This window comes from Nomascus leucogenys, chromosome 18 (genome assembly GCF_006542625.1).
Source record: "Nomascus leucogenys isolate Asia chromosome 18, Asia_NLE_v1, whole genome shotgun sequence".
Lineage (NCBI taxonomy): Eukaryota > Metazoa > Chordata > Mammalia > Primates > Hylobatidae > Nomascus > Nomascus leucogenys.
In genome coordinates this window covers 53,364,106-53,390,833 of record NC_044398.1, presented here as the reverse complement: position 1 = coordinate 53,390,833, position 26,728 = coordinate 53,364,106, and the positions used below count along the sequence as shown (strand labels likewise).

The 26,728-nt window shown below is 36.3% G+C and overlaps 1 protein-coding gene across 10 annotated transcripts in view; it reads left to right on the top strand.

The window, feature by feature from the left end:
- Nucleotides 1–26,728, top strand: part of WAC (WW domain containing adaptor with coiled-coil) — an 87,697-nt gene that overhangs the window by 43,364 nt on the left and 17,605 nt on the right. For 6 of the 10 annotated variants that reach the window (XM_003269400.4, XM_030799022.1, XM_003269401.4 and 3 more), the window contains exons 4-7: nt 6,288–6,394; nt 12,636–12,751; nt 13,594–13,706; nt 18,628–18,936. In XM_003269400.4, the coding sequence (XP_003269448.1) occupies nt 6,288–6,394; nt 12,636–12,751; nt 13,594–13,706; nt 18,628–18,936 (645 nt within the window). The remainder of the gene's footprint in view (nt 1–6,287; nt 6,395–12,635; nt 12,752–13,593; nt 13,707–18,627; nt 18,937–26,728) is intronic. The other 4 variants (XM_003269402.4, XM_030799025.1, XM_030799024.1 and 1 more) reach the window with 1 other exon arrangement.

Genomic DNA, 26,728 nt, shown 5'->3' with positions numbered 1-26,728 from the left:
TTAAGATAAGATATGGCAGTACTGTTTTTTAAACAATGAAATTTGTTGAGTGTTTCGTCTTGCGTTTATCTCTGCCACTTCAGTGTTTGGACCTAACTGTTAACAAAGGAATCTACTTAATGTCATTTGTTTGTGACAGATATAAGGCAGATGTATTATATATATAGCATTATTGTCAGTGGTGAGATTTTTCCAAGTAGTGGACATTTTGATAAAAGTTCCAAAAAATGACCTTATTATAAACTAAAGTTGTATTGGTTCATGTGTAAAAAAGAATTAAGCTTTATACAGTACAATTTGCATATCAGCTATATTCTTGGAAAATTTAGCATGCTGTGCTAAGCAGATTTTGGTTCTAGACTCAGTTAATTATAAGCAGCTTGTTTTTAGACGTTAGACGGTTCTTTGGGAGACATGTATAATGCACAGTAGGCATCCCTGGCCCCCTTTCACTATGTGTGGCCTGGGTGCTAACTACACTAGAACCATCCTGGGAATGCCTATTAAAAATTCAGGTATTAAGCCAGGCATGGTGGCTCACGCCTGCAGTCCCAGCACTTTGGGAGACCAAGGCAGGTGGATGGATCACTTGAGGACAGGAGTTCGAAAACAGCCTGGCCAACAAAGTGAACGTCTCTACTAAAAATACAAAAATTAGTGGGACATGGTAGTGTACACCTGTGGTGCCAGCTACTTGGGAGGCTGAGGCACAAGGATCTCTTGAGCCCGGGAGGCAGAGGTTGCAGTGAGCCAAGATCGTGCCACTGCACTCCAGCTTGGGTAACTGAGAGATCCTGTCTCAAAACAAAACAAATTTAAAAATTACCATGAATTAGAATCTCTGAGAAAGACAACCTTGAAATCTACAATTTTTAATATACTAAAGATTCACATTCACTACTGAGCTTTATTCAGTCCTATTTTTGCTTTTGTCTGAAAGCAATATGGGATAGTAGATGTCTTTGAATTATTTCATTTAGTATGCAGATATACCTATTCCTTCCTTAGTGTCTTAAAGAGAATAAAGACACTAAGACTTCTAAGTCTGTGGATCTGGCAATAAATTCTGGCGGTTGTCAAGGTCTGAATAAGGACATAAATGCCATAATATTTTGTTCCTGAGTAGACTGAAAACTGTTGTTCCACCTTTTTGAAAGCTGGTTGCCTTTCCCACTGTCATTTAATCGTATAGAGTTGTATATCCTCCCTCTGCTTTCCCTACTCCTAATATCCTGGTTCTCTTTTGTAAATGGAAGGGCATTGTAATTGCTTAATGTCCATTTCTCGCTGAGTTGGGTATGTTTCGATGAATTTTTTTGGACCATTTTCTGATTATTCTCCTAGGCCCTCACTCTTTGAAACTATAGGGTCCTTCTCACCCTTAAATTTTAGCTTCTGAAGTTTCAGAAGATGCCAAATAGGGATTATTCTGTCAAAAATACTGAAGATTTTGTCAGGGAAAATGTCATTCTCTTGTACCGACCCTTGGACTGTGGTCTGAAACTAGCATCCAGTCATGTTGTTACATCTCCATTTTATAATTTGCCCTAGCTAAGCACTGGAAGGGAGAATTTTGCTCACCATTTAAGTTCTTCAGGTTGCAAGCTGAAGTATAGAACCCCTATATCTGTCTTGCCCTTCTCCCTAAACCAAGTCATTCCCAGTAGCATCCTTTTTTTAGACTCCTTTAAGACTTAACTTTATCAGTCCTAACTTTAATTTCTTGAGGTTGGTTTAAATGTACAACATTTAAAAACATTTTTATCCCACTTACTCACTGATACAGTATTTCTTGGGTAGGTGAATTTTTTTTTTTGTCGTTAAATAGTGAGCTTTTCCTTGGTAATATACACAGTGCATAAAGGTACTTGACTGTATAAACGGCATTGCCTCCGTTTCTTTTTTGGGTCAGTGTGTGACCCAGTGTGTGACCCAGTGAAGCAATGGAGACAATGCTGTTTATACAGTAAAAAGTACCCTTTATGCACTCTGTCTCTCACCAGCATGTATATATTATCTTCCTTTGTATGCTTGAATACTCACTGGATTTGGGATTGAAATTCTGAGTTCAAGTTTTATGCATGGGTTCTGCTCTTACTGGATATGTTCAGAAGTCTTACTATATTCTTTCTCTTAGCCTTAGATTCTGTATTATAATAAGAGAAATCTAAAACTTGTGGGGTCGCATATAAAAATTCATGTGATATTTTAAGATAGGAGATTTAAAAGGAATTTTGTGTTGTAGCACTTCTTCTCGGTATGGCTCTAGAAAATCATAACCACCATTACCCCAGCCTTGGGGAGGATGTGCACAATCAGTTTGTTCTTCTACTTGTGTATTACTTCAGTTTGGAAAGAATTACACAGAGAAAGTAAAAGGCTCAAATGAAATACCAAAAAAAAGTATCTAAGGTAATACAAGCTGAAGCTTTTATTCTGAGACATTTAACTTTGTTTACCTTATTGTCATTTTATTCAGGGGCAAATCTGCACTACCTTCAGGTCCAAAGGGTATCCTTCTAGTCGGAATCTAAAGATGTATTGCCTGCCATGCTTTGTATAAAACCTCTTAATGTGAATTTGAAATCTGTTTAAGAATGTTAGTTTATTCTTAGTCTTTTACAAAAATATCTTTATCTTACTCCCCACCCATTTCAAGTTTTGTTTTTGGTAAGCAGTCTGAGTAAATCTCCATAGAATGTGGCATCTGGTCCCTATCCAAAGAGCTCCTGTCTTTGAAAATAATTTCCCATCAACAACTGATTCCATTTTCTCTTTTAGAGAAGTCTTAGGCTGGTGTGCCTTGATGCTTATGACTTTATTATGCTGTGCCTTCTGAAAACACATATACTAGACCTAAAAGTTAGTTGGTAAGTTCCATCAGGCTGGTGGAAGGCATACCATTTCTTTAGAGGTATAATTAATTGGAATGCTTGTCAGTATTTGAGTTTTCATTGACTTCAGGAATAGTCACTAAAGCGGAGTGAATTCCTGGATCTTAACCTCATGAGAGGTCAGTAGCCCTCATTTGTAATATACCTTATATTTGTAGAATACCTGTCATGTCTTTCAGTAAACTTTTAATGTGGCACTTTCATTTCATAGATGTAAGCATAGAACATACTGTTCAAGAATGTGTGCAAATAAATGTCAGAGTGGGGTATCTAACCCAGGCTTTTTAATGGATTACTCTGGGATTTATTTCAGTCAGTAAGATTAGCTTTTTTTCCATTACTGTCGACAAACTTATGGAAATTTTCATGGAAATCCCAACTCTGCAAGTAGTGCATATATATTCTAGTAGTCCATATTACTAGTTCTACTTCTTATATTCAGTTGTAAATCTGATCTTTTTTGTTTCTTTTTTTTTTGAGACGGAGTCTTGCTCTCTTGCCCAGGCTGGAGTGCAGTGGCGTGATCTCGGCTCACTACAAGCTCCGCCTCCCAGGTTCACGCCATTCTCCTGCCTGAGCCTCCCGAGTAGCTGGGACTACAGGCGCCCACCACCAGGCCTGGCTAATTTTTTTGTATTTTTTAGTAGAGACGGGGTTTCACTGTGTTGGCCAGGACGGTCTCGATCTCCTGACCTTGTGATTTGCCTGTCTCGGCCTCCCAAAGTGCTGGGATTACAGGCGTGAGCCACTGCGCCCGGCTATAAAAAATCTTCAGAGTTATATCTGAAAAGTAGAAATTTCAGCATAGATCTCATGTTTTCTTTAAAACTTGAAGCATTAATTTTCCTTTGTTACTAAGCATTTTGGGATCCTGAAACCATTTGTGAGGTTTGGTGATTCTCTAAGACTCTCAGGAGTCAACATAGTCATTATCATGACTGTGACTTACTACAGTGGACAGGTGCAAAGAGAAAAGGCACATGGGGCAAAATCTGAAGGAATCCAGGTGTAAGCTTCCAAGAATTCTTGCCTAAGAGAGTCATACAGGATGCACTTAATTCCTCCGGCAACAAATTGTGACACACTTACAGAATGTTGTCTACCAGGGAAGCTCACTAGAGATTTAGTGTGCACGGCTTTTACTGGATTTGGTGAGTTATATAGGTACTCTTTGCCTTGCATGTACCAAAATTTCAGACTCCAGTAGGAAAGCAGGTGTTCAGTACAAACCATATTATATACCCAAACAGCTTGGGTACAGTGAGCGATTCTTTTTTTTTTTTTCTTTAAAGACAGGTTCTCATTATATCACCCAGGCTGGTCTTGAACTCCTGGACTCAAGGGATTCCCCTGCCTCTGCCTCCTCAGTAGTTGGGACTAGTGCAAGCCACTGTGCCTGGCCTCAGTGAGCACTTCTTTTACCTCTTTATCAGTTAGGGTTATGAGATCCCTCTGGAAATCTAGATTCCCACATATCTGTCAGGGGCCAGCTGTGCCAGAAAGCCTTTCTAAAGATAGTAGTCTCTGGGCTTCTGTTAACTTTTCCTGCATAGTCAGCCTTTTTTTTTTTTTTTTTTTTTGGAGACAGAGTCTTGCTCTGTTGCCCAGGCTGGAGTGCAGTGGCATGATTCTCAGCTCACTGCAACCTCGCCTCCCGGGTTCAAGTGATGCTCCTGCCTCAGCCTCCCGAGTAGCTGGGACTACAGGCACACACCACCACGTCCAGCTAACTTTTGTATTTTTAGTAGAGATGGGGTTTTACCATGTTGGTCAGGCTGGTCTCGAGCTCCTGGACCTCAGGGGATCCACCCGCCTCGGCCTCCCAAAGTGTTCAGCTTATTTTTGACTGATTTCTTCTTGATTGTGTTCATTCTTAGAGCATTTATTGAGGATTTATTTCTTGCTTCCTGTTATTTAAAAGGGGGTTTAAGGTATTCTATCTATATAAATAGAATACTGTACAGCAAGATGAAATCAAAGTAAGTAGAAGAGCCCATTAGGCTTCTTAGGAAATGTCCTCTATCATACCACTTACGTTGTTCTTAAGTAACCATTGTACTTAGGTAATTCTCTTTGATCTTTTGTGACATCACTAGCTTTCTTGGGTCTTTGAATCTGCTTGTAGTTTCCATTATAAGCAGACCCTTAACTGAGGGTAAATCTTGGCCATTGCCTTCTTTCCTGCCATACTCTTATTTCTTCCATGAACTTTTAGTGCCTGCTGCTTACATGCAGAGCAGTTAGTCCCCTCTCCTACCTTTGACCTCTAATAGAAAAGACTTCCAAATCCACATCTACTTACACCTTTTCTTCTGAATTCCTAGATCTGTATTAATCTGCTTACCATTTTCACTTGGATATCTAAAACCTTATAGTCATCATCTGTCTCACTTCACCTTTCCTCTTAATATTTAGTTGTTTCTAGTGATTGAAGTAATATCCTAACTCATTTCTACTTTTATCCACCCTGGTTCTAACTGATAATTCCTGGACCACTGGAGCATTTAAATTGCTCTTTGCACTTCCAGTTTTTGTTCATAATGGTGTAGCCTCCATGCCACTCCCAGATCACTTATTAAAAAAAATACCAGTTGGATTATGTTACTTTGTTGCTGAAAAATCTAAAATTAAGGAATGAAATTGAAATACTAACATTAGACTTCTGTGGTGAACCTTTTTGTGTCATTCATCAAGTGTTTTTGCATGTCTGGATTTTTATACCCTGCTTTTTCTTAAAGCAAGAGAAACTTTTTTCTCTGGTCACTGACATATACAGGTTTTCATAAAACTTGAGTTACTCTTAAGCAATTTTTAGATAGAGTTGGACCTGTTAGGAAAAGACTCTTGATGTCTTTATCATCTTACAAGTGAGCACCTTCCCTAAGACTCTTTAACTTCTTGAAAAAAGTTGATGCTGTTTTATTTGAAAAATTGTCAAGACTATTAAAAGGCAAATGGGGAAACTATTAAGAAATTGAAATACAGTTGCAAAAACATACTGATAACAGTGACTTTTAGTTCTGTATCATTTGAGTTCTTGTGCATTTTTTCTGTGCACATTGTACTTCTATTTTTGTCCAATAAAACTTTAAGAAAACCCAGAAGTTGCTACAGATGATAAAGATAAGGTTTTGTTTCTCTCAAAAAGGTTCTGTTACATGCTGCTATTCCAGGGCATATCAGGATAACAACTATGTATAATATTTTAAAGCCACATCTTTAGTAGGTTCACAGATACTTTATATACTATAAAAAGTATGACTGTGTATATATTCCTAATGTTTATGTAAGATGTTCGTTTAGAGATATACGGTAATATCTAGTATGATAGAAAACAGTTTAAACATGAAATACAATTTACTTGTAATTCACTTTGTTCTTTATTTTTTTAAGGGACCAGTTACTCTCCACAAGAAAATTCACACAACCACAGTGCTCTTCATAGTTCAAATTCACATTCTTCTAATCCAAGCAATAACCCAAGCAAAACTTCAGATGCAGTAAGTATTATAAACATGTCTAATATTGTTTCTTTGGAATTTATAGCAAAAAAAAAACAACTCATGGCAAGTCTTGTAAAATCTGATTGTCTTTTTTTTTAAAATGTTTCAGTCACAGTCTTAATGTGTTTATTTGATGTTATTATTATCCTATTTTAAACCAGTGAGCCAAGCTTATTAATGGAACTGAGCGTTGTCAGAAGATAGTATCTTTGGTATTACTTACTTAGGATTCCTGTACAAAGCAATGTTTTTCCGTTGTGATACCTGAGATAAAAAGAACTTTAGGCTGAAACTTCTTTAAAGTGGTCTAAGTTAAGCTTACTTTCTTTCCATAGTGTATAAACTACTTATAGGATATATTTATTATCTACTGTGTCTTACACACTCTCCCAGACACTAGGGATATACACTTACCTGTCCACAAGAGTGTGAAACCCAATGAGGGATTTTTAAATATTTTCAGAAGTTCAGTTTAATGAAATAACTTACTTATTTTGATTTTTAAGTCATAGGTTTAAATGATATTTTTAATTCAGCAAAAAATTAATAAGGTTTTAATTCACCAGGCATATGCTAAGCCGCATGTATATAGAATGTGGCCCATCTTAAAGGAATTCTGGGACCTGTGGTAGAGACAGAAAAGTAAACAAACAGTGCCTGTTAAGTTGCTTTGGAGGTTGCTCAACACAGGACTCCCAGCTTGGGTGAGGAAGATAGTAAAGTATAACTAATGCTTCCCAGCAGGCTAAAACTTAGGCAGTAAAAGAGCTCTGGACTTCATAGCGTACAAAGGAATAGAGCTTGCAACGATGTAGAAGTGTAAAATAGTGTAGCACAGTTAGAGAACTGCTGGAATTTTGACAGTATGGAAAAATGGCAGGAGCTAAAGTTACAGAGGTAAATGGGAGGCATATCATAAGTTCTATGTCATGCCAAGGAATATTAATTATACATATATAAGGCAGTGGAGAGGTATTGAAGGATATAATCAGTAAAATAACATCATATTTGCAATTTAAAAAATTATTTCAGCAGTGTGGAAAATACATTATAGGAAAGAACAAACAATGAGAAGGCCAACAAAGGTGTAGGTTGAGTCCAGCTGATTTTGCTTTGAGTATTTGAGTGAGCATCATGTCTTAATTGATGTTGAAAGACCTTCAGATTTTACTTTTGTTTCTTGTTGAAGCAGTGTGGATGGTACATTTCTATAGAAAATTGAGACATTAGGATAATATTTGGATAAAAATAGATAATATTAGTGTTCATTTAGAAAATCATACTGTTGGCCAGGCACTTCACTAGTGGCCAGGCAACAGTGGCTCGTTCCTGTAATCCTAGCATTTGGGAGGCCAAGGCAGGTGGATCACTTGAGGCCAAGATGGTGAAATCCCATCTCTACTAAAAAAAGAAAAGTTATCCTGGCATGGTGGCAAGCACCTGTAATCCCAGCTACTTGGGAGGCTGAGGCAGGAGAATTACTTGAACCTGGGAGGCAGAGGTTGCAGTGAGCCAAGATCACCCTATTGCATTCCAGCCTGGGTGACAGAGCAAGACTGCTCAAAAAAAGAAAAGAAAATCATGTTAGTTGTTTTAACACAGAATTTAATATATGGGATTGGTTAAGCAGATACTGAAAAAAAACAAAGGAACCCTGAAGTAACACATATAGTAATCACCACTCAGGGCTGTTGAACAACAGGATGAATTTGGGGTTTTAGAACCTAATAGCGTAGAGGAGGAGCCCCACAGAGCTGGTAGTAATATCTCTAAGGGTATGGTGAAGCTAGTTCTAGTGGTGGGATGGTAGCCCAGAGCTGGTAACAACTGTGGCTGCTCCTTTCTTCTGCGTTTCATTCGTCTAATGCTTCTGACAGGAAGGAAGCCACCTGGCTAAATAGAGAGTAATTTGCACTGTCCCAGCTCTAGCATCACAGAGCGGACTATCAAAGGGTAGGATTGGGACTGAGAAAACAGCTCGCTAAGCCTTCACGTGTGCTGTTGTCAAACTATTTGTGATGGGTCATTTTCTTTTTCCTTTCTTCTTTTTTCTTCAAGTAGGGAAGGGAGGATGAGGCCAAGTGGGGAGAAGGGGGAACAAATCATTTTCAGTGAGATGTATATTCAGGATTTTAGAATGAATCTGCCTGTTTTCCTGGAAAACAGTCTATTACTTTACAAAGTAACACTAACCTAAAGTTCCACTTGTCATTGACAGTTTAGATTTGCTGTTTGTGTACTCTTAGGACAGCAGCAGCCGTTGTGGGCATTTTTTTTTTTTTTTTTTTGTAAAACAAAAGCAAACAAAACACCTCATTCAAGGAAGACAAATTTTGATTATTAGGATTTTACGGCAGTGGGTTTAACCCAGTGAAGTCAGAAAGAATAAATAATGGGCATCAGATAAGCTTGAATGATTCAAATCATAAGGGTGTCAGGGAACTTAATTATGTGAGTGAAAGTTGAAGACCATTACTAGAATAGATAAAATGTTTTGTGTTTCTGGAATCCGCGTTCTGGTTTCTCTAGGTTTCACCTGTAGGTACATAAGTGTAGTGGTCTTTTGCATTATAATGTACCTAGTGGGAATGACACAAACAGCCTTTACAAACTGTAAATTTAATCTTACCTGAAAAGTTGGCTTTAGAATTATCTACACAGATATTTGGGTATGTGAGTGATTTTTTTAAAATCAAGTTAACTGTTAAAAGCCAAGTTGAAATTATCTTTTATTTTCAGTATCAGATTAAGGCGTTAACATTTAATGTACTTCCCTGCTAAGTCCTGTGATAAACATTTATTGTGGGGTGTTTACCACAGAGCCTGGCTTATGGTAAAGATTAGGAAAAGCTTGATGAATGCCTCCTTCACACAAAAATCATGGGAATGTTGGGCGCAGTGGCTCACAACTATAATCCCAGCACTTTGGAATGCCAAGGCAGGAGGATCACTTGAGGCTTGGAGTTTAAAACCAGCCTGGGCAACACAGTAAGCGCCTGTCTCTACAAAAAAATAAAAATAAAAAAATAAATAGCTAAGTGTGGTGGTGTGTTCCTGTGGTCCCAACTACTTGGAAGGCTGAAGGAAAGGATTGCTTCAGCCCAGAAGGTTGAGGCTGCTGCATTGAGCTATGGTTGCGCCACTGCACCTCCAGCCTGGCCGACAGCAAGACCCTGTCTCAATAATAATAATAATAATAAAAGGTAAAATAAAAAATCACGGTATGACTTGTAGACTATTTTAGATTAGTCGTGCATATTTGATTTTTCAAAAGGGGCTCTGAATTAGGGAAAAAAATGTTGCTTATTTTTATTTAAAGACACTGTAATTGAGATTTTCCCTTCTAAATATTCTATGCCAATTTTGATTTGCTGGAATCTGCTTAAGTTCAATCCTGTATGAGTTTGCATTCATATTCCAGCTCCTCTTGTTATCAGCTAAGTATCATCTGCATACTTTGGAGCTTTTGAGTCTTGAGCCAGGCGAGGTGCTTGCCACCTGTAGTTCTGGCTACTTAGGAGACTGAGGGAGGCTCACTTGAGCCCGGGAGTTGGAAACCAGCCTGGGCAGTATAACAAGACCTCATCTCAGGGAAGAACGGAAAGGAAAGAAAAAGTTTGAGTCTCATCAATATCTACCATATTAAAAATTAAAACTGGGAAATTAACTATTCATTTCATTTAAAATACCAATTGTAAACCCATTATATGGTAACATATGTAACATCTTTATGAAAAGTAATTTTTTAGAAAGACATTGAACATCTTGGTAATGTTTTACTTAATAGAAAAAGACACTTAGAATTTCATAACTTCATATCTGCTTCTGCATTCAGTCTGTTACGATACATCCAGTGTTTTGTTGAGCCTCTGGGTAAACTTCAGTATATGCTTGTGGTGAAATGAGGAAGAAAAAAATAATCATGTTAGTATTATTATGAAAATAGTTTTGGTCTTGTGAAAGGCTGTTGGGGTTCCCCAAGGTTTCCTGGATAACACTTGGAGAGCTGCTTTAGAGCATATGTTGGCAGCCATCCCAGGCCAAATCTAGAAAACTTTAAATGTTTGCAGGCCTTTTGTTTAAGTTCTCAGTATTAGTTATTATTTTTGTAAAGTTAAGAAATTTGACACCTGCTATTGCACATCGGCATTGTAAAAATTATCCCATAATTTGAAGGGTTTCTTTTTCCTTAATCCCTTGAGGATGGCAGTGGGGTGGAGAAAATAAAGTTATTGGTATGTGATTGTTTGCTCTACTCTGGAATTTTGTTAAGTGTAAGGCATCAGCTTGAACTAATCTAGAATTTGATAGGCAAAATCAATGTAGTGTGGTAGACCAGTGCTCGGGTTTGTGAACTTTCTGTCCTGGAGGTTGTGCCAGAATGTTAATCACTTAAATAGAATGTTTAGTTCAGCTGACTTTTTTTTTTTTCTTAAAGCACAACTTCTGTGAAAGAAACAGTATGTTTATATATTCAAATGCAAACTCCTTATTTCCTCCAGGATAAGTTGGCAAACCATCACTTGGAAGAGCACTGGCCTAGACCATACTGACCTCTGATGTCCTCTGTCCACTAGTCTCAAATCTCATTCTACCTCTTCAATTCAGTAATTCCCCATAACCACTTGGCAAAGCAAACCAAGTCTTCCAGATAACATCTGTAGAAGGGATCAGTTGCATAATAATTTATGTATAGGGAGGAGTAGGTGGTAGAGAAGAACTTTCTGAATTTGGCCCTTTGTGATTGGGTTCCTAATGCTTGATTGTAGGCTTCTGGAAGCTAGTGGGATTGAGAATTAACTCTCTACTGCTTTTTGAGGTGTGAGGGCACAGGGCTGCTTTGCCACCCTCATTATTTTGGGATGTAAACCTGAGCATATAAATACATGGCAGAGTCTGTGATCTTTTTCTAACTGCCTTCAGAATTATTAGGGGAATTTCCAGAATTGGTGTTAATTTAGTGGAAATAATAGGCATTTGGAAACCAGTTTTTTGTCCTTTGATAAACCACTAATTAGTTTTGTGACCTATAGACAACTCATAAGTTCTCTCAGCTTGTTCCCTAGTTGTTAAAATTAAAGCTGGGCCAAGGGTAAGGCAGTGAATAAGACTTCATTTCCTCAAGCTTGAAGATTGTGTCACGATACAGTGAACCCGGAAGGATAGACTGTGATAGAACAGTACATTATTTCATTTTTTTAAGTGGTTTAATTTTTTCAAATATTTTTTAATTTTTCTAAATTGACAATTCTACATATTGATGGGGTACATAGTGATGTTTTGATACATACAGTATATTTTTATAATGTTCAAATGAGTAATTTGCGTGTCTGTCATCTCAAACATTTATTTGTGTTGGGAACACTCAAAATCCTCTTTTCTAGCTATTTGACAAAATATAATCAGTTATTTCAGTAAGCTCCTTTGAAAAAATAATTAAGGAATTCAACCAGGATACTTGAGATTCTACCAGATTTCCTGGGGGCAGTCAGACACTTAACTAATCTTTGTGAGATTCGTTTCGTGGAAACTAGACTTTTCAGATCTTTCTAATTTCGTTATGATGTTACATTGCCTGTAAAAGTACCTGGAAGAGACTGTACAGGAGAATTTTTGAAAGACCATTTTTAGTTATGGGAAAATGAGTGATACTGCTAATCCTGTATATTACATGAGAACAAGATTCTAGTTATGTGTACTTGATCCGTCTTGTCCATTTTGAAGGTGAAACAAACTTACAGCTTTTAATTAGCTGTTTATGTTTACATATTTTGGTTCCTTTTTTCACTGAGTAACAGTTAATACAGGCAAGATTGTTCTCTTTTATACCATATATAATTACTATTGTGCCTTAGAATTTAGAACTGATGATTTCATGCCATTATCTAGTTGAGAGTGCATTCCTCACCCCCATGTTACTGGATTTCAACAATTAAAATTGCGGTGGGAGATTTTGTCATGCTTTCTAAAATCAAGGTGATGTTAATTTCACAGTTTTCTTTCTGTGCCTAACGATCTAATTTTTATTCTGGTTAATTTTGATATTTTATAAAGTTCTTTTGTCTTTGAAGACTTTCATAAACTAAGGTCTTATGAATACTTACACAGATAATTGCATTCTAGTTCAGAGTACGTTTATCTCATAAGTGTTTTCCTGTATGTGTGTTTTGATGTTCTTGATATTTCATGTGATTAAATAGTATTAACATTTTCTAATTGTAAAAAATATATTTTTAAGCCTTATGATTCTGCAGATGACTGGTCTGAGCATATTAGCTCTTCTGGGAAAAAGTACTACTACAATTGTCGAACAGAAGTTTCACAATGGGAAAAACCAAAAGAGTGGCTTGAAAGGTAATTAGCTTTTAATCTAATTAAACATTATTTCTCTAGCTTGGTTCTACAGGTTAACATCTTACAGCATTAAACATTCTAATTTAGCTTTTTTATAGTGCTGCCCATCTACACTTTTTAGTTGCAGTGGTTGGTTGCCCCTTCATGTTTTCCATAGTTTGTCTTTACTTTTAAAAACAAAAAACCTGGCCAGGTGCAGTGGCTCATGCCTATAATCCCAGAATTTTGGGAGGATTACTTGAGCCCAGGAGTTTGAGGCCAGCCCTGGCAACATAGTGAGACCCTGCCTCTACAAAAAGTTAGCTCTGAGTGGTAGCATGCATTTGTAGTCCCAGCTACTAAGGAGGCTGAGGTGGGAGGATGGCTTGAGCCTGAGAGGCCAAAGCTGCAGTGAGCCATCGCACTCTAACCTGAGCAACAGAGCAAGATGCTATCTCCAAAAAACAAACAAAAATCTAGGATAGATAGGCAGCCGTCCACAAAGGCCTTTTGAATAGTCAGTATAGTTAATAAAATACTTACCTACATTTATGCATCTTTAATTTTGATGGAAATTTTAATAGTTTAATAAGGCCATAATGTTTCATTCACATGTAGAATTAAAATTGCTGAGCTTTGGTTATGGCGTTAGTGGTATGATAATTGGTATAGTTTTGCCATTAGTGAGACACGTTAGTGTTCTGTTTGCTACGTTCCATCTCCCACACCAGTTAAATTATGACCACGTTCACTCCTTTTGTTTTCTATATACCATTTGTTAGGCATTTGGCCAGAGCTGTTTATTATGGAAACTCATGCCCTTAATGTAATTTTTATGTGTTTATCTTTTTTTTTATTTTTAGAGAACAGAGACAAAAAGAAGCAAACAAGATGGCAGTCAACAGCTTCCCAAAAGATAGGGATTACAGAAGAGAGGTGATGCAAGCAACAGCCACTAGTGGATTTGCCAGTGGAAGTAAGTATTAATTTTTTTTCTTTGAAATGTATGTTTGACTTACTCGTATTTATTTTTCAAATCTATATCCATTGCCATCTACATATGTAAATTAAAATAAATAGAAACATATGGAGATTCTTTTCTGTTGGATTTATTATCCCCTACCCTCCACCATTTTGGTCCCTGAAAGGAGAAAAGATACACGGTTGAGTAGTACACGTATGTGTTTCCCACTACACATTATGGCTATAATGGAGTTGAATTGCAAACAGTAAAATTTTGTTTTGGATTGGTTTCCCCTGATCCCCCCAGACAGGAGCTTCCTCTCCCACCCTACCTGCCTGCCCTTAAGTTGTGTCCTGTTAAACTGGACACAAATCTCACTGGGTTTTAGTCTAATAATTGAATCATGATCACACACAGTGACACTAGAATAGCTACTTTTTTTTTTTTATGTTACCAGTGAGTAACTTGTTTATCCTTGTATTTAGAAACTAATTTCACCATGATCATAGATCTATGTAACATCTCTATTTTGAATTTCCACACAATTTTAAAATGTCTACTAGAAAACTTACACCTTTTTGTTCTAAGTTGCTCTTCATCTATAAATCAAACCGCGGGCATACTTCAGTGTTCTTCTGAGGCCAAATTTTGTGCTAGTGGGACAATTTTGTATAACATACATTTGTTTTGTAATTCATTCTCCAAATTTGAAGCTTTATTAAAGGTACTCTTATTTCCACTGGCGTCCCTTACCTTGAATAAAATTTACTCCCGGTGCCATGGCTCATGCCTGCTGCAATCCCAGCCCTTTGGGAGGCCGAGGCAGGAGGATGGCTTGAGGCCAGGAGTTTGAGACCGACCTGTGCAACATGGCAAGACCACAGAATTAAAAGTTAACCACCCAGCTGTAGTCCCAGCCGCTTGGGAGGCTGAGGCAAGAAGATGACTTGAGCTTTGGAGTTTGGCTATGATCTTGCCACTACACTCTAGCCTGGCAACAGAGTCAGACTCTGTCTCAAAAAAAAAAAAAAAAAAAAATTAACTGTCACATAGACTTCTTGGGTTCCTTTTGCAATTTTGAGAAGAATTTCAAGATGATGTTTTCTGGGAATTCTCAGACTTCAGTGTTTCAATCCTGCTCCTGTAACTCAAACCAAAAAGTTGGGGGTGTGTTTGGTCTTAGAAGGGATTATTGAGTTTTTGATGGGAGAAAATATTTAAGATGAAACAGTAACATCTGCAGGATTAAGTGTTAAATATTAAATTTTTAAATCAGTGAAATTGTGTGTAATTTTTTAATGGTATAAAGTACTAAAGTTGGCATATTAAAGAACATTGAATTTTGAGATGGAAGAATTAGATTCTAGTCCCGTTTCTTTTTATATCTTAATTAACTGACTTGTCAAACAATTAAAAATGAGACAGAGGTTTTCCTCTAGACAGAAACAAGTTGCACCCAGCTTGTGGGTTTTTTGAACAAATTGCAGGGGAGGGGATGCATAGAAAATGAATGACAGACGGCTGGGCGCGATGGCTCACACCTGTAATCCCAGCACTTTGGGAGGCCTAGGCAGGCGGATCACGAAGTCAAGAGATCGAGCCCATCCTGGCCAACATGGTGAAACCCCGTCTCTACTAAAATACGAAAATTAGCTAGGTGTGGTGGCGCATGCCTGTAATCCCAGCCACTCAGGAGGCTGAGGCAGGAGAATTCGCTTGAACCCAGGAGGTGGAGGTTGCTGTGAGCTGAGATTGCGCCACTGTACTCCAGCCTGGGCGACATAGCAACACTCTGTCTCCAAAAAAAAAAAAAGGAAATGAGTGATCAGTGATAGATAAGTATAAAAATAACTTTTTAACTTGTTTTTCTTCATGATTTCAAAAGTAGGACATATTCGTAAATAGGTAAAATTTTTAAATTCCGTGACCCCGGAACATTTTGGAATATATGCTTTTTTTTCTGTATGCATGTAAATGTGTATACAAATTACATATGTATGTATTTGAAAAATGGGATTCTGTGTTACTGTTTTTTACCTGTTCTTTTATTCAGTAATGTATCAGGAATATGTTTTTATGTCTGTTTATAATTCTGCATTTGTTATATTGATTGCATAGGTATACCTTCATTGATAAATAATCCCCTATCAATGAATACTTGGGAGGTTTTCAGCCTTTTCCTACCATAAACAAGATTATGATTTCATATCTGTCCACTTCTCTGATTACTGCCTTCAGTTAAATTCCTGGATAGGCAAATGATGAGTCATTGTGTCTGTGCTTGTGTTGAAATGTAGTCATGTATCACACTTTTTTTTTAGTTTAGGTAATGTCTGAGAAAGAACCTTAGCTGTGTTGTTGCTTTTTTAAAATATTGGTCAACTTAGTAATAAAGTGAATAAGCCATTCAAATGTTTAACTTAGTCTATCCAAAACATATTGGCAGAGTGTTGCCTTGTGTTTCAGTGTATTGGTGTTTGTGTAGAGTATGGCTTAAAGCTTGTTTTTGACTGCCAATAAAAGAACTTTAGGGGATGGCAGAGGGGGAAGGATTTGGAAGATTTTTACATGTAAAGAGATAGTCGGTTTTAATGAGATTTTTGTTTTTGTTTTTTTTTGCAATACATTGTTTGTAAAGCACTAAAATATTGTAACAAAGGCCAGGCACAGTGGCTCACGCCTGTAATCCCAGCACTTTGGGAGGCCGAGGCGGGTGGATCATCTGAGGTCAAGAGTTTGAGACTAGCCCGGCCAATGTGACGAAACCCCGTCTCTACTAAAAATACAAAAATAAGCTGGGCGTTGGTGGTGCGCGCCTATAATCCGAGCCACTTGGGAAGCTGAGGCAGGCAGAGGTTTCAGTGAGGTGAGATTCATGCCGTTGCACTCCAGCCTGGGTGACAGAGTGAGACACTCTCAAAAAAATAAATAAATAAAATACTTTATCAAATGTTAATATTCTCCACAACTTGATACTGAAAATTATATGGATAAGATTTTTAATTTGCTTGTAACTGCTACTAATTTTTATTTTTGCAAACCTGTGCTTTATATGTTGATGGCTCTATGTTTAGAGAAACCTTACTTAGGGTTTCTCAACAGAAGCACTAATGACATTTTGGGTGAAGTAATTGTTTGTTATGGAAGGCTTTCCTGTTTTGTAGGTTGTTGAGCACCATAACTGGCCTCTCCTCACTAGATGCCAGTAGCATACCTCCCCTCTCTCCAGTCAGGAAAAGCAAAGCACCACCGTCTGGGAGGGTGGCAAATAGGCACTGCTTTAACCGTATTTATCTAGAGTTGTAAGTATAGAAAGCTGTTACAGCTATAGCGTCCCCTCTTCCTGTAATGCTGCTGTCCTTTTTGTTTTTTTAACTCAAAAATGTTAGAAGTATCATCCTTAATTTTCACTGAAGTACATACGCTTGATACATTTTGACTAGCAATATAGAACTGAAAGGAAGTTTTCTTGGTTGAGGAAATAAAAATTGTATACAGGGTTGGGCATGATATTATTCCTGTTATGTCTGTCTCTAAAGGTTTCTGTCTTAGTAGTATCCTCATTGCAGGTAGAAACTGTAGAATAAAATTTTTTTAAATTTTATGTTCATGCAAGTTGATAGCTTACTTATATATTACCATCATACAACAGATGTTTGTATTCTGTTCATTTTTGTAGATTTTTATATTGTATCATTTATAACACTGAATTTTATATAGTAAGTCATTGTCAAAAGACCCTGTGCTTTGATGCGATTGACTTTTTGGGTGGTATTCCAGTACCTTTTGTTGTGGTGTACCATGTAGTGGTTGTGTACTGACAAGTTTGAAACTGACTTCTAGTTTGAATGTTCCTCCTTCGTTGTTTTGTCTTGGTCCTTACAATTGGAGGAGCTGTGAATTGGAAAAAACAATACAATAATCAACAGAGAGGGCATCCTTTAGTAAAATTACAGTGCATCACATGCTTGGATTTTAGGTCATTTCTCTCCTTGGAGGTTATTTTAATTCTTTAGTTATTGTTGGGAATATTGTAATTTAGATTGGACACTTTGAACGAACTTCAACACGGTAGTTGAAATTTTCGTTCTTTTGTACTGTTTTGTGGAATCATGGTGTTAGAATTTAAATTGATAGATTTTAAACTGTTTTCAGTATTTCTGAGCTTAAAGTATTCTTGTGGCTTTAAATTGAAAGAGGATTTGTTTTTAATACACCTAATGATAAGTAGATTGTTCTGACTATGCTACAGGTGTTGGACTTCTATTTTCAGATAGCATTATGCATCATGATTTTATTAACTCTCTAGTATTTGTAATATTAAAAATACTACAGATTGCTTTACTTACTGTGTTCACAGTTCATCATAACTTCAGTCATCTTAAAATGATTTCATTTAAGCTTTCGTATAAACTGCTTTAGAGGCAACTAATTATAGCTAACTTAATATTCAGAAAGACCAGGCTAATAAAGCCTAATATTCCTTTGCAGTTGAACCACTGTGAATAATTCAGTTATTAAAATCTATGACCCACAGTGTAAAAGAATGAAGCATTTACTTTCTCTGCTTTTAAAACATTTTTAAAAATTTTATGAGATGATACTATAAATCCATATGTTGATTTTTTTTTTAATGTTTTGTTTGAACTACAGTGTGATTCTAAGGAATCCTTAAAAAATGTGTAGCACCCTTGAAATATGAGTATAGATGAATATTTATAGTTGAGCAAAAACTCCTCCTCTTCCAGTATTGCATATTTACATGCCAGTGGTAAAACTGCAGACACTAACTGGGTTTGCAGTTTTATAAAAGAATATGTAAGTACAAGTATGTTGCTAAATTAGCTGATGTTAAAGGTAGGATTCTAATGTAATCTTTTTTCTTCCCCCTTCTGTCATTCCAACATCTGTTTTTTCGAACTGTGAACTAAAGTGGAAGACAAGCATTCCAGTGATGCCAGTAGTTTGCTCCCACAGAATATTTTGTCTCAAACAAGCAGACACAATGACAGAGACTACAGACTGCCAAGAGCAGAGACTCACAGTAGTTCTGCGCCAGTACAGCACCCCATCAAACCAGTGGTTCATCCAACTGCTACCCCAAGCACTGTTCCTTCTAGTCCATTTACGCTACAGTCTGATCACCAGCCAAAGAAATCATTTGATGCTAATGGAGCATCTACTTTATCAAAACTGCCTACACCCACATCTTCTGTCCCTGCACAGAAAACAGAAAGAAAAGGTATGCCATTATTACTAGATGCTGCACGTTGAACTATAGTTTCTAAGTTTCTTATATATTACATTATTTCCTTTGGCTCTGAATTATAAATTTTTTAAAAAGTCTTTTAGAATGTTTTTGTATAGAGTTAGGTGTAGAGTTAGCAATATTTAGCTTTTTTCTTTAATTTATAATTATCCAGCCTCAGTACTGTTTCTTGCCTCTGAATTAAGTCAGGTGCTTAATTTATAACAATAATGGTTTAAGTAATTTGTTAAAGTCAAAACTGTCTCTTCAATTTTCTGTTTTTGTGATCATTGTCTTGACAGTTTATAAATCGTTTCAGTTTTCTCTTAATACTTAATATGAATAGAGATATTTTTAAACTAATGTCTGTATAACATTTCATTATTGGTTTCAGTTTGCGATTAGAAAATTAAGTTGTGGGCCGTAGGATAAGGAGTGTTAATGTCTGAATTGGACTTTAAGTCTGAAGAGTGGAAGTTAAACATTGCAACCCAAATTGCGTTTATCCAACTCAGTGTCAATAATCATAGCATGTTTAAAAAGTTACAGAAAAACTTAAGAACAGCTACTTGGAAGGTGTGACACAACATAAGCAATGTGATGAAATTTGCATAGACCATTCACAATCTGAAACTTGTACTTCATAGTATGTTTTAAGAATCTAAGGAAATTAAAACGCAGTAAATAAATTGTCACAGGTAGATCCATTAGCAGACCATTAGTAAGTGTTGATGTGCTTTTAAATGTCCTGTGGGTTTAGGAGAGGCTTGATACGTTAATTCACATTGATTTAATTTGTTGACAGAGGGCTCAAATAGTTGGATTTCTTTTGTTTCTGATTTCCTCTCTCCTTGAACTACAGTGTGATTTTAAAGAATCCTAAAAAAGAACTTGTAGCTCCCTTAAAATCTAGATTAATATAGATTAATATTTATAGTTGAGCAGAAACTCAACTATAAATACATTTTATTTGAAATTTTCTTATTATATGTTATATGCATGTAATACACACGTATGTATTATGCATGTTATTTGAATTTTCCTTGTTATCCAACCATATACTTTAGTATATATATCATACAGTACATAATGTGTCAGATTAATGCTTGTTCCAAATGTCAAATTCGGTAAAGATGGTTTGTACCAAAATTCATACATAACATGTCAGATTTACCCTGTGACAGAATTAAATTTGCAAAGAGAAATATTGAGACATGAAATCTGAATTAATGCTATAGTTAATATATTTTCCATAGGACATTTTGGTTCTTAAGTTCCTATAATTTTGACAATTTGCTCACAGGAAATTTTACATAAAAAATCCTTGTCAGTTAAAATTCTGATGGCCCTTTGAAAGTATTTATCCCATGTCTCCTTTGTACATTTAACACTTTTTAACTCCTTTTTGAAATTCTTTCTCTGGCTTTTGTGATACTACCCTCCTTCAGTTGCCTATTTCTGTTCCTTCCTGCTTCTTACATATCAGCATCTTGGCTGTTTTTCCTGTTTGGTTCTTTTTCTTGTTCACCATATTCCTTGGTAGTCATTTTGTTACTGTTATGACTACCAAATCTTTAGTTCTAGTTCAGACTTACATATCTACTTACCTTCTGTAAACTCTTAGTATTTGTTACGTATCCTCATATACAACGTGTCCCTAAATTCTCCCTTTCCCACAATTTATTCTTAGATTCGCAGTAATTAACAGCACTGTTCTCCCTAACTTTGCCTTATTCTTAAACATTCTCACCCACCCACCCATTGACAAATCTTGGGCTCTTTCTCCTAGCACTCATTGAAATTCAGATTCTCTCTCTTTTAATTGTAAAAATATTTTGTGGAGATTTCACTTACTGAAATTCAGGTCATCTCTCTCTGTTTGTTAATTTGTAAAAATCACTGTATTGCTCCAACTGGTCTCAAACTTTTGGCCTCAAGCAGTCTTCTGGCCTTGGCCTCCCAACGTGCTGGGATTACAGGTGCGAGCCACCATACCTGGCCAGGTTCTCTTGAAATAATCTCCTGATTGTCTTCTTACCCAGTCTATCCTCTTAACAGTGGCATCATTATACCATTTAAATTGAATTGTGTCAGCTCCTTGCTTAAAACTTCTAGTGGTTTCTTAAACATCCAAATGATAAAGTCTATACTTATAGATTATAGCAAGCACTTGGCAGGATGGTTGCAGTCTGTTTTACTAGCTTGGTCTCCACCCGTTGCACTCTTAATTCTCTGTAATTCATCTGTTGCAAACTTGGACATTTCTTAGGACTTGGCCATTATCTTTCCTGTCCTGAGCTTTTGCTAAATAGAACATGTTCTTTCTTTCATTGCTGTCCTGTTGAATGCAATACTCTTTTGTTACAACACTTAAAACATTGTAATTTCAGTTTTTTCACTTAGATTATATCCCCTTTAGGGCTCAACATTATGTTTTACTGCATTTTGTACTTTGTTCACCTTCTAACCTTTCCCTCCATGCAGTTTGATGCTAATTGTCTTATGTTCATTTTAGTTTATTCCTTAAAACAACACTGAGGGAAGGTAATATCTCTATCTTAGAAATGAAGAGCCTAAACATTACCCCAGTTCAAACATGTGGTGTTAGAGGCTGCTTCTCCGCAACCCTGTTCTTTCCTCAAAACCAAATGTAATGAAAGACATAACATACAGCACATCTGTGTCAGTTCGGACGCTCATAATGTAAAATTTCTGACAGTAGATTCGAGTTTAAATTTCACGAAGTGTGTTTGCTAATCACAAGCATGTGCATAATTTATATATAGTATTCTTAAACTTGTAGGAAGAAACTCGATTACCTACCATGGAATTATCTGTTTGTTTAGGGGAAATTGTGCAGCCTTTCCAAGTACTTCTCCTTGTATGTTAATTGAAGACTTACATCCTTAGATCTAAGTTTTATAGCAACTTTAATCTTTACAGACTGTTTTCCATTTTGTCTGTTTAGATTGTTCATTTAGATTGTTCTCCATATTTCTGAAGTGTCCATTTGACATTTTTTTTTTCTCAACGGAGACATCCATGTTATTTAAATTAAGCTTTCTATTGACTCTTCTCATCAGTAGATGATTAAAATGATTAAGATGATTAAAATTAGTGATTTTACTTGTTTAGGTTTTTCTTAACAGTTAACTAATTTATATTAAGCGCTGATGGTTCAAATCAGGTTGGCCTGGTCTTAAGCACTAATAGTATAGCTGAGCTGTGTCTAAAGATGTCAGTAGTTGATGCTGTGTACAAGAGCAGAGTCTTTGTCTTTCTTAACCACTGCTCTATTCCTAGTGCTTGACAGATAATAGGCAGTGTGTAAATATTTGTTGTAGATGCCTATACAACAGTGTGTATGTGTTGGATGGATGACTGTACTACATGTGTGTAATGGATGTTGTATAGGCATCCATGTTGTATGTGTAAATATTTGTTGTAGATGGATGCTATAAGAAAAGGTGTTGAGAGTTGGGAACACTTGCACTAGTCATGGTTTAAAAAAGTATTTGGAGAAAAAGAAGTTTGTGTATGTGTTGTGCATCTGATTAAAGCATACCAGCAATGGATTTAGATCTGTTTGATGCCAATGTGTCATTTGAGAGAAAGAACCTAAGGTGAATTCAAGTTTTGTGCCTGCGTGAGTAGTCAGAAGGGTATAGAAAGCTGCAGAGCTCTTTATTTTTGCAGAGAACACAAGTCTTGATGTTAGGTAGAGTGAAACAAGGGAGTGAGGTGACCCCATTTAGGTCTATATTTGTTCGTTAGGGTAACATTTGAACATCTATGTATGATCACTTTATTGGACAACCATATAACAAATAGAGAAACTCTGATACACCAAAAAAATATAAAATTGAATTTTATCAGTTGGCACCCCAATGGCCATTTTAAACCTGCTCTAACTCTGCTATCCCTTCTAGATTGGTGAAATGACAAAATAGGAAACATGGGTCCTTATTGTTTGCTATGACCAAGTTGTCAGGAGAGTTTAATATCCTTACTCAGTAAGTTCCTTATTTAGTGATTTAGAATTATTAGCAGAGATAAATTTGAAAACAAAACAAAGTAGCCACAGAATTAGACCTATTTAGTAATCTCAAGCTAGCTCTCAGTATGAACATGTGTAAATAATCACATACTCATGTGCTGGTGCCATATGTAAAGGACAGGACAGACTAGTCGTTTTAATATGAGGTGTGAGTCAGTCACTTGAAGTAAAATTCCTTTCTGTTTTTATGCTATCTGTAGACTAAATGACAATTGAATGAACTCAAAAACTTCAGTATGTGTTAAAGCTAGGCTTCTATAGCTGATGTAGATGGTCCTTAACTGGCAGTGGTAGTGGGCCAACTTTAGCACTAAGTTGCTTTGCTTTAAAATAATTTTCAGGCTTACTAAATATTCATGAAAAGTTAGAAAGATTGGCCATAGTTATTCAAATATTTATTGAATAATCAAATACATTAGTGTAGGAATTTAGTCTTAGTCGTTAAATTTAACTAGGTTTAGTCAACTTAAGAAATAACTAATAAAAAGAATATTAGGAAATATTGTTTGTAATTTGAGGGTAAGGAAAGTCTTCATCAAGACCCAAAATGGATTTGTCTTTTTAAAAATTAATAAATTTGACCACATATAAGACATTTAAAACTTCTTTATGAAAAGTACAATAAACAAAGGTTGAAAGATAAGTATCAGACAGGAGAAAATACTTGCAACATATGTAACATGATACATTAAAGATACATAAAAAGATACATACAAAACAGAATGAAAAAGACAATCCAGTAGAACAGTGGACAATCCAATGAACAGAAAATTAGAGAAGAGCAGTTGCACCATATACAAAAATTCACTGAGAATGGATCAAAGACCTAAATTTAAGAACTGAAACACTAAGACACTTGGAAGAAAACAAAATCTAAATGGTATTGGAGTTGGCCATGATTTCTTGAAATATGATACCAGAGCACAGGCAACAAAAGAAAAAAATAGGCACATTGGACTTCATCAGTATTAAAACCTTGTACATCAAAGGGAACGAAAATGCAATTCATAGAATGAAAGAAAATATTTGTAAATCATGTATGTACCTTGTACATCAAAGGGAGTGAAAATGCAATTCGTAGAATAAAAGAAAATATTTGTAAATCATGTATGTTGATAAGGGATGAATGAATATATGTAGAAGTCCAGCTCAACCATGTGAAACAACACAGTTCATAAATGGGCAAAGGACTCGAATAAACATTTCTGCAAAGAAGATATTCTGGTGGCCAGTAAGCACATGAAAAGATGCTCAATCTCCTTAGTCATTAGGGAAATGCAATTCAGAAACCATAATGAAATACCACTTAATACCCATTAGGATGACTATTATAATTAAAAAATGGAAATAGGTGTTTTGGAGGGTGTGGAAAAATTGAAACCCTTGTACATTGTTGGTGGGAATGTAAAATGATGCAGCTACTCTAGAATACAGTTCAGCAGCTCTTCAGAAAGTTAAACATAGAATTATGCGTAGGATCCGGCAATTCCATTTCTAGATACATACCCAAAAGAAAAGCAGAGACTCAGAACGTGCTTACATGCGGGTGTTCCTGGTAATTCACAACAGACAAACATTAGATAGAAACAATCAAGTGTTCAGCAGATGAAAGGATACGACGTGATACATAGACTAACAATACAATATTCAGCCTTGAAAGGGAGTGAAGGCTGATACATGCTACAACATGGATGAACTGCTACATACATGCTACAACATGGATGAACCTTGAGAATATTACATGAAATAAGCCAGGAGCAGGACACATATTTTATGATTCCACATACACAAGGGTACCTAGAATGGGCAAATTCACACAGACAGAAACTGGAATAGTAGTTACCAGGGACTGTGGTGGTGTCCGAGGTGGGAGTGGGTGTTAAGTTTCTGTTTGGGAAGATGAAAATGTTCTGGAGACGTATAGTGGTGATAGTTGCACAGAAATGTGGATGTACTTAAAGACACTGCATTATACTTGCAAAATAGTTAAAATAGTAAGTTTGATGCTGTGTATACTTTACCAGGATAAAAACAATGCAAGAGAAAGATTGCCAGTGCATGCTGAAAATTACTAGGAGGATATTTTTCACTCTTGAGACTAATGACAACAATTGAATGTTGGGAAGCACAGTATGTGGGAGTGTGTAAGTGGGTCTTGCTAGTATGGGATGTCACTTTAGCAAAATCTGTTGGAAGTTGCTTCTCTTTTGTATGTGTTAACACAAAGATTTTCTCAGTTGAATAAAACAAGTTAAAGGATACTTTCTGTTATAAAACAGCATATTTATGTACATTTATAAATGCATTGAGTTCTAGAAGGATATATGAGTAAAAATACTCATGAATTTAAAAATTAAAGTCACAGATTTAGGTGTTGTCACCTACCCACCTTACGGTTTTTTCCTACTACACTTACATACCTCTTCATAATCTGCTGTTTCCCATGTAACACCACTCTTACAAAATAGATAAAGCAGGCTGCCTTTGTAGCAGTAATTTGAGTTTCATGTGTTCCCATGTCCTGCTCAGTATTAGAACAACTGTCAAAACACAACACCAAAGTAATGATTAGAAGTAAACTTATTACCAGTATCATTTTAGATCTTCTGTATATTGAAAAGGATTTGACATACCAGAAAAATATAGGTAATAAATAAAGTTTGACTTTAGTTTATGCTCTTTACAGTAGTTTGCAAGGGTACCTATAAGAAGAGTTGAAGTGATAATATTTTAAACCCTAGAAAGAGGTTATAGCAACAGATTTTTATGCTTGTAGTCTTTGGTAGGCTGCCCTGCCCCAGCAGAATTTGGAAATACAAGTGAATAACTTATAATTATAAAGCATTAAGAAGTTTTGTCTCTTAAATACGTACAATTTAAAATCAAAGGGTGACATTTACAGCACATATCAAATAATTGGTCAGAGATAAACAAGTCACAGAAATGTCAAATGGGAGAGTGAAGGAAAGTTTAAAATAGCTTAGGAAGAGATCACAAAATATCCTTTGAAAGATCATAGGCACACACAAGTCAACACTAGAGCTAAAACCAGATATTATTCCATTACTAAAGAGTGATTTTGAAAGACCATTTAAAGTAGGAGTATCCAATCTTTTGGCTTCCCTGGGCCACATTGGAAGAGGAAGAATTGTCTTGGTCCACACATAAAATACACTAATGATAGCTGATGAGCTTTTTAAAAAATTGCATGTTTTAAGAAAGTTCACAAATTTGTTTCGAGCCACATTCAAAGCTGTCCTAGGCCTCATGTGGCCTGTGGCCCATGGGTTGGACGAGCTTAATCTATAGTAGTCTAGGTTTCCTTAATGCTTGGAAAAGTTTGCATTGAAGCAATGAGAATAGGGCTGATACTCTTCAAGAGCAGAAGAATGCATTGAACTGACTTTTTAGTGAGAAACACTACATTCTTAACGTAAATTCATTCTTTGTGTTTAGCTGTTTTCAAAGGTGTGGATTTTCTGTTTATGTTCAGTTTGTTGCAAACATGTAAAACATGTTATTAAGCATATTAGCCTCATATCCTAACAAATTAGCCTAAAAGGTTTCAGACAAATGAAGTTGTTAATTAAAATTATGTATTTGTAGGCCAGGTGCGGTGGCACACGCCTGTAATCCCAGCACTTTGGGAGACCAAGGCAGGTGGATCACGAGGTCAGGAGATTGAGACCATCCTGGCTAACACGGTGAAACCCCATCTCTACTAAAAAT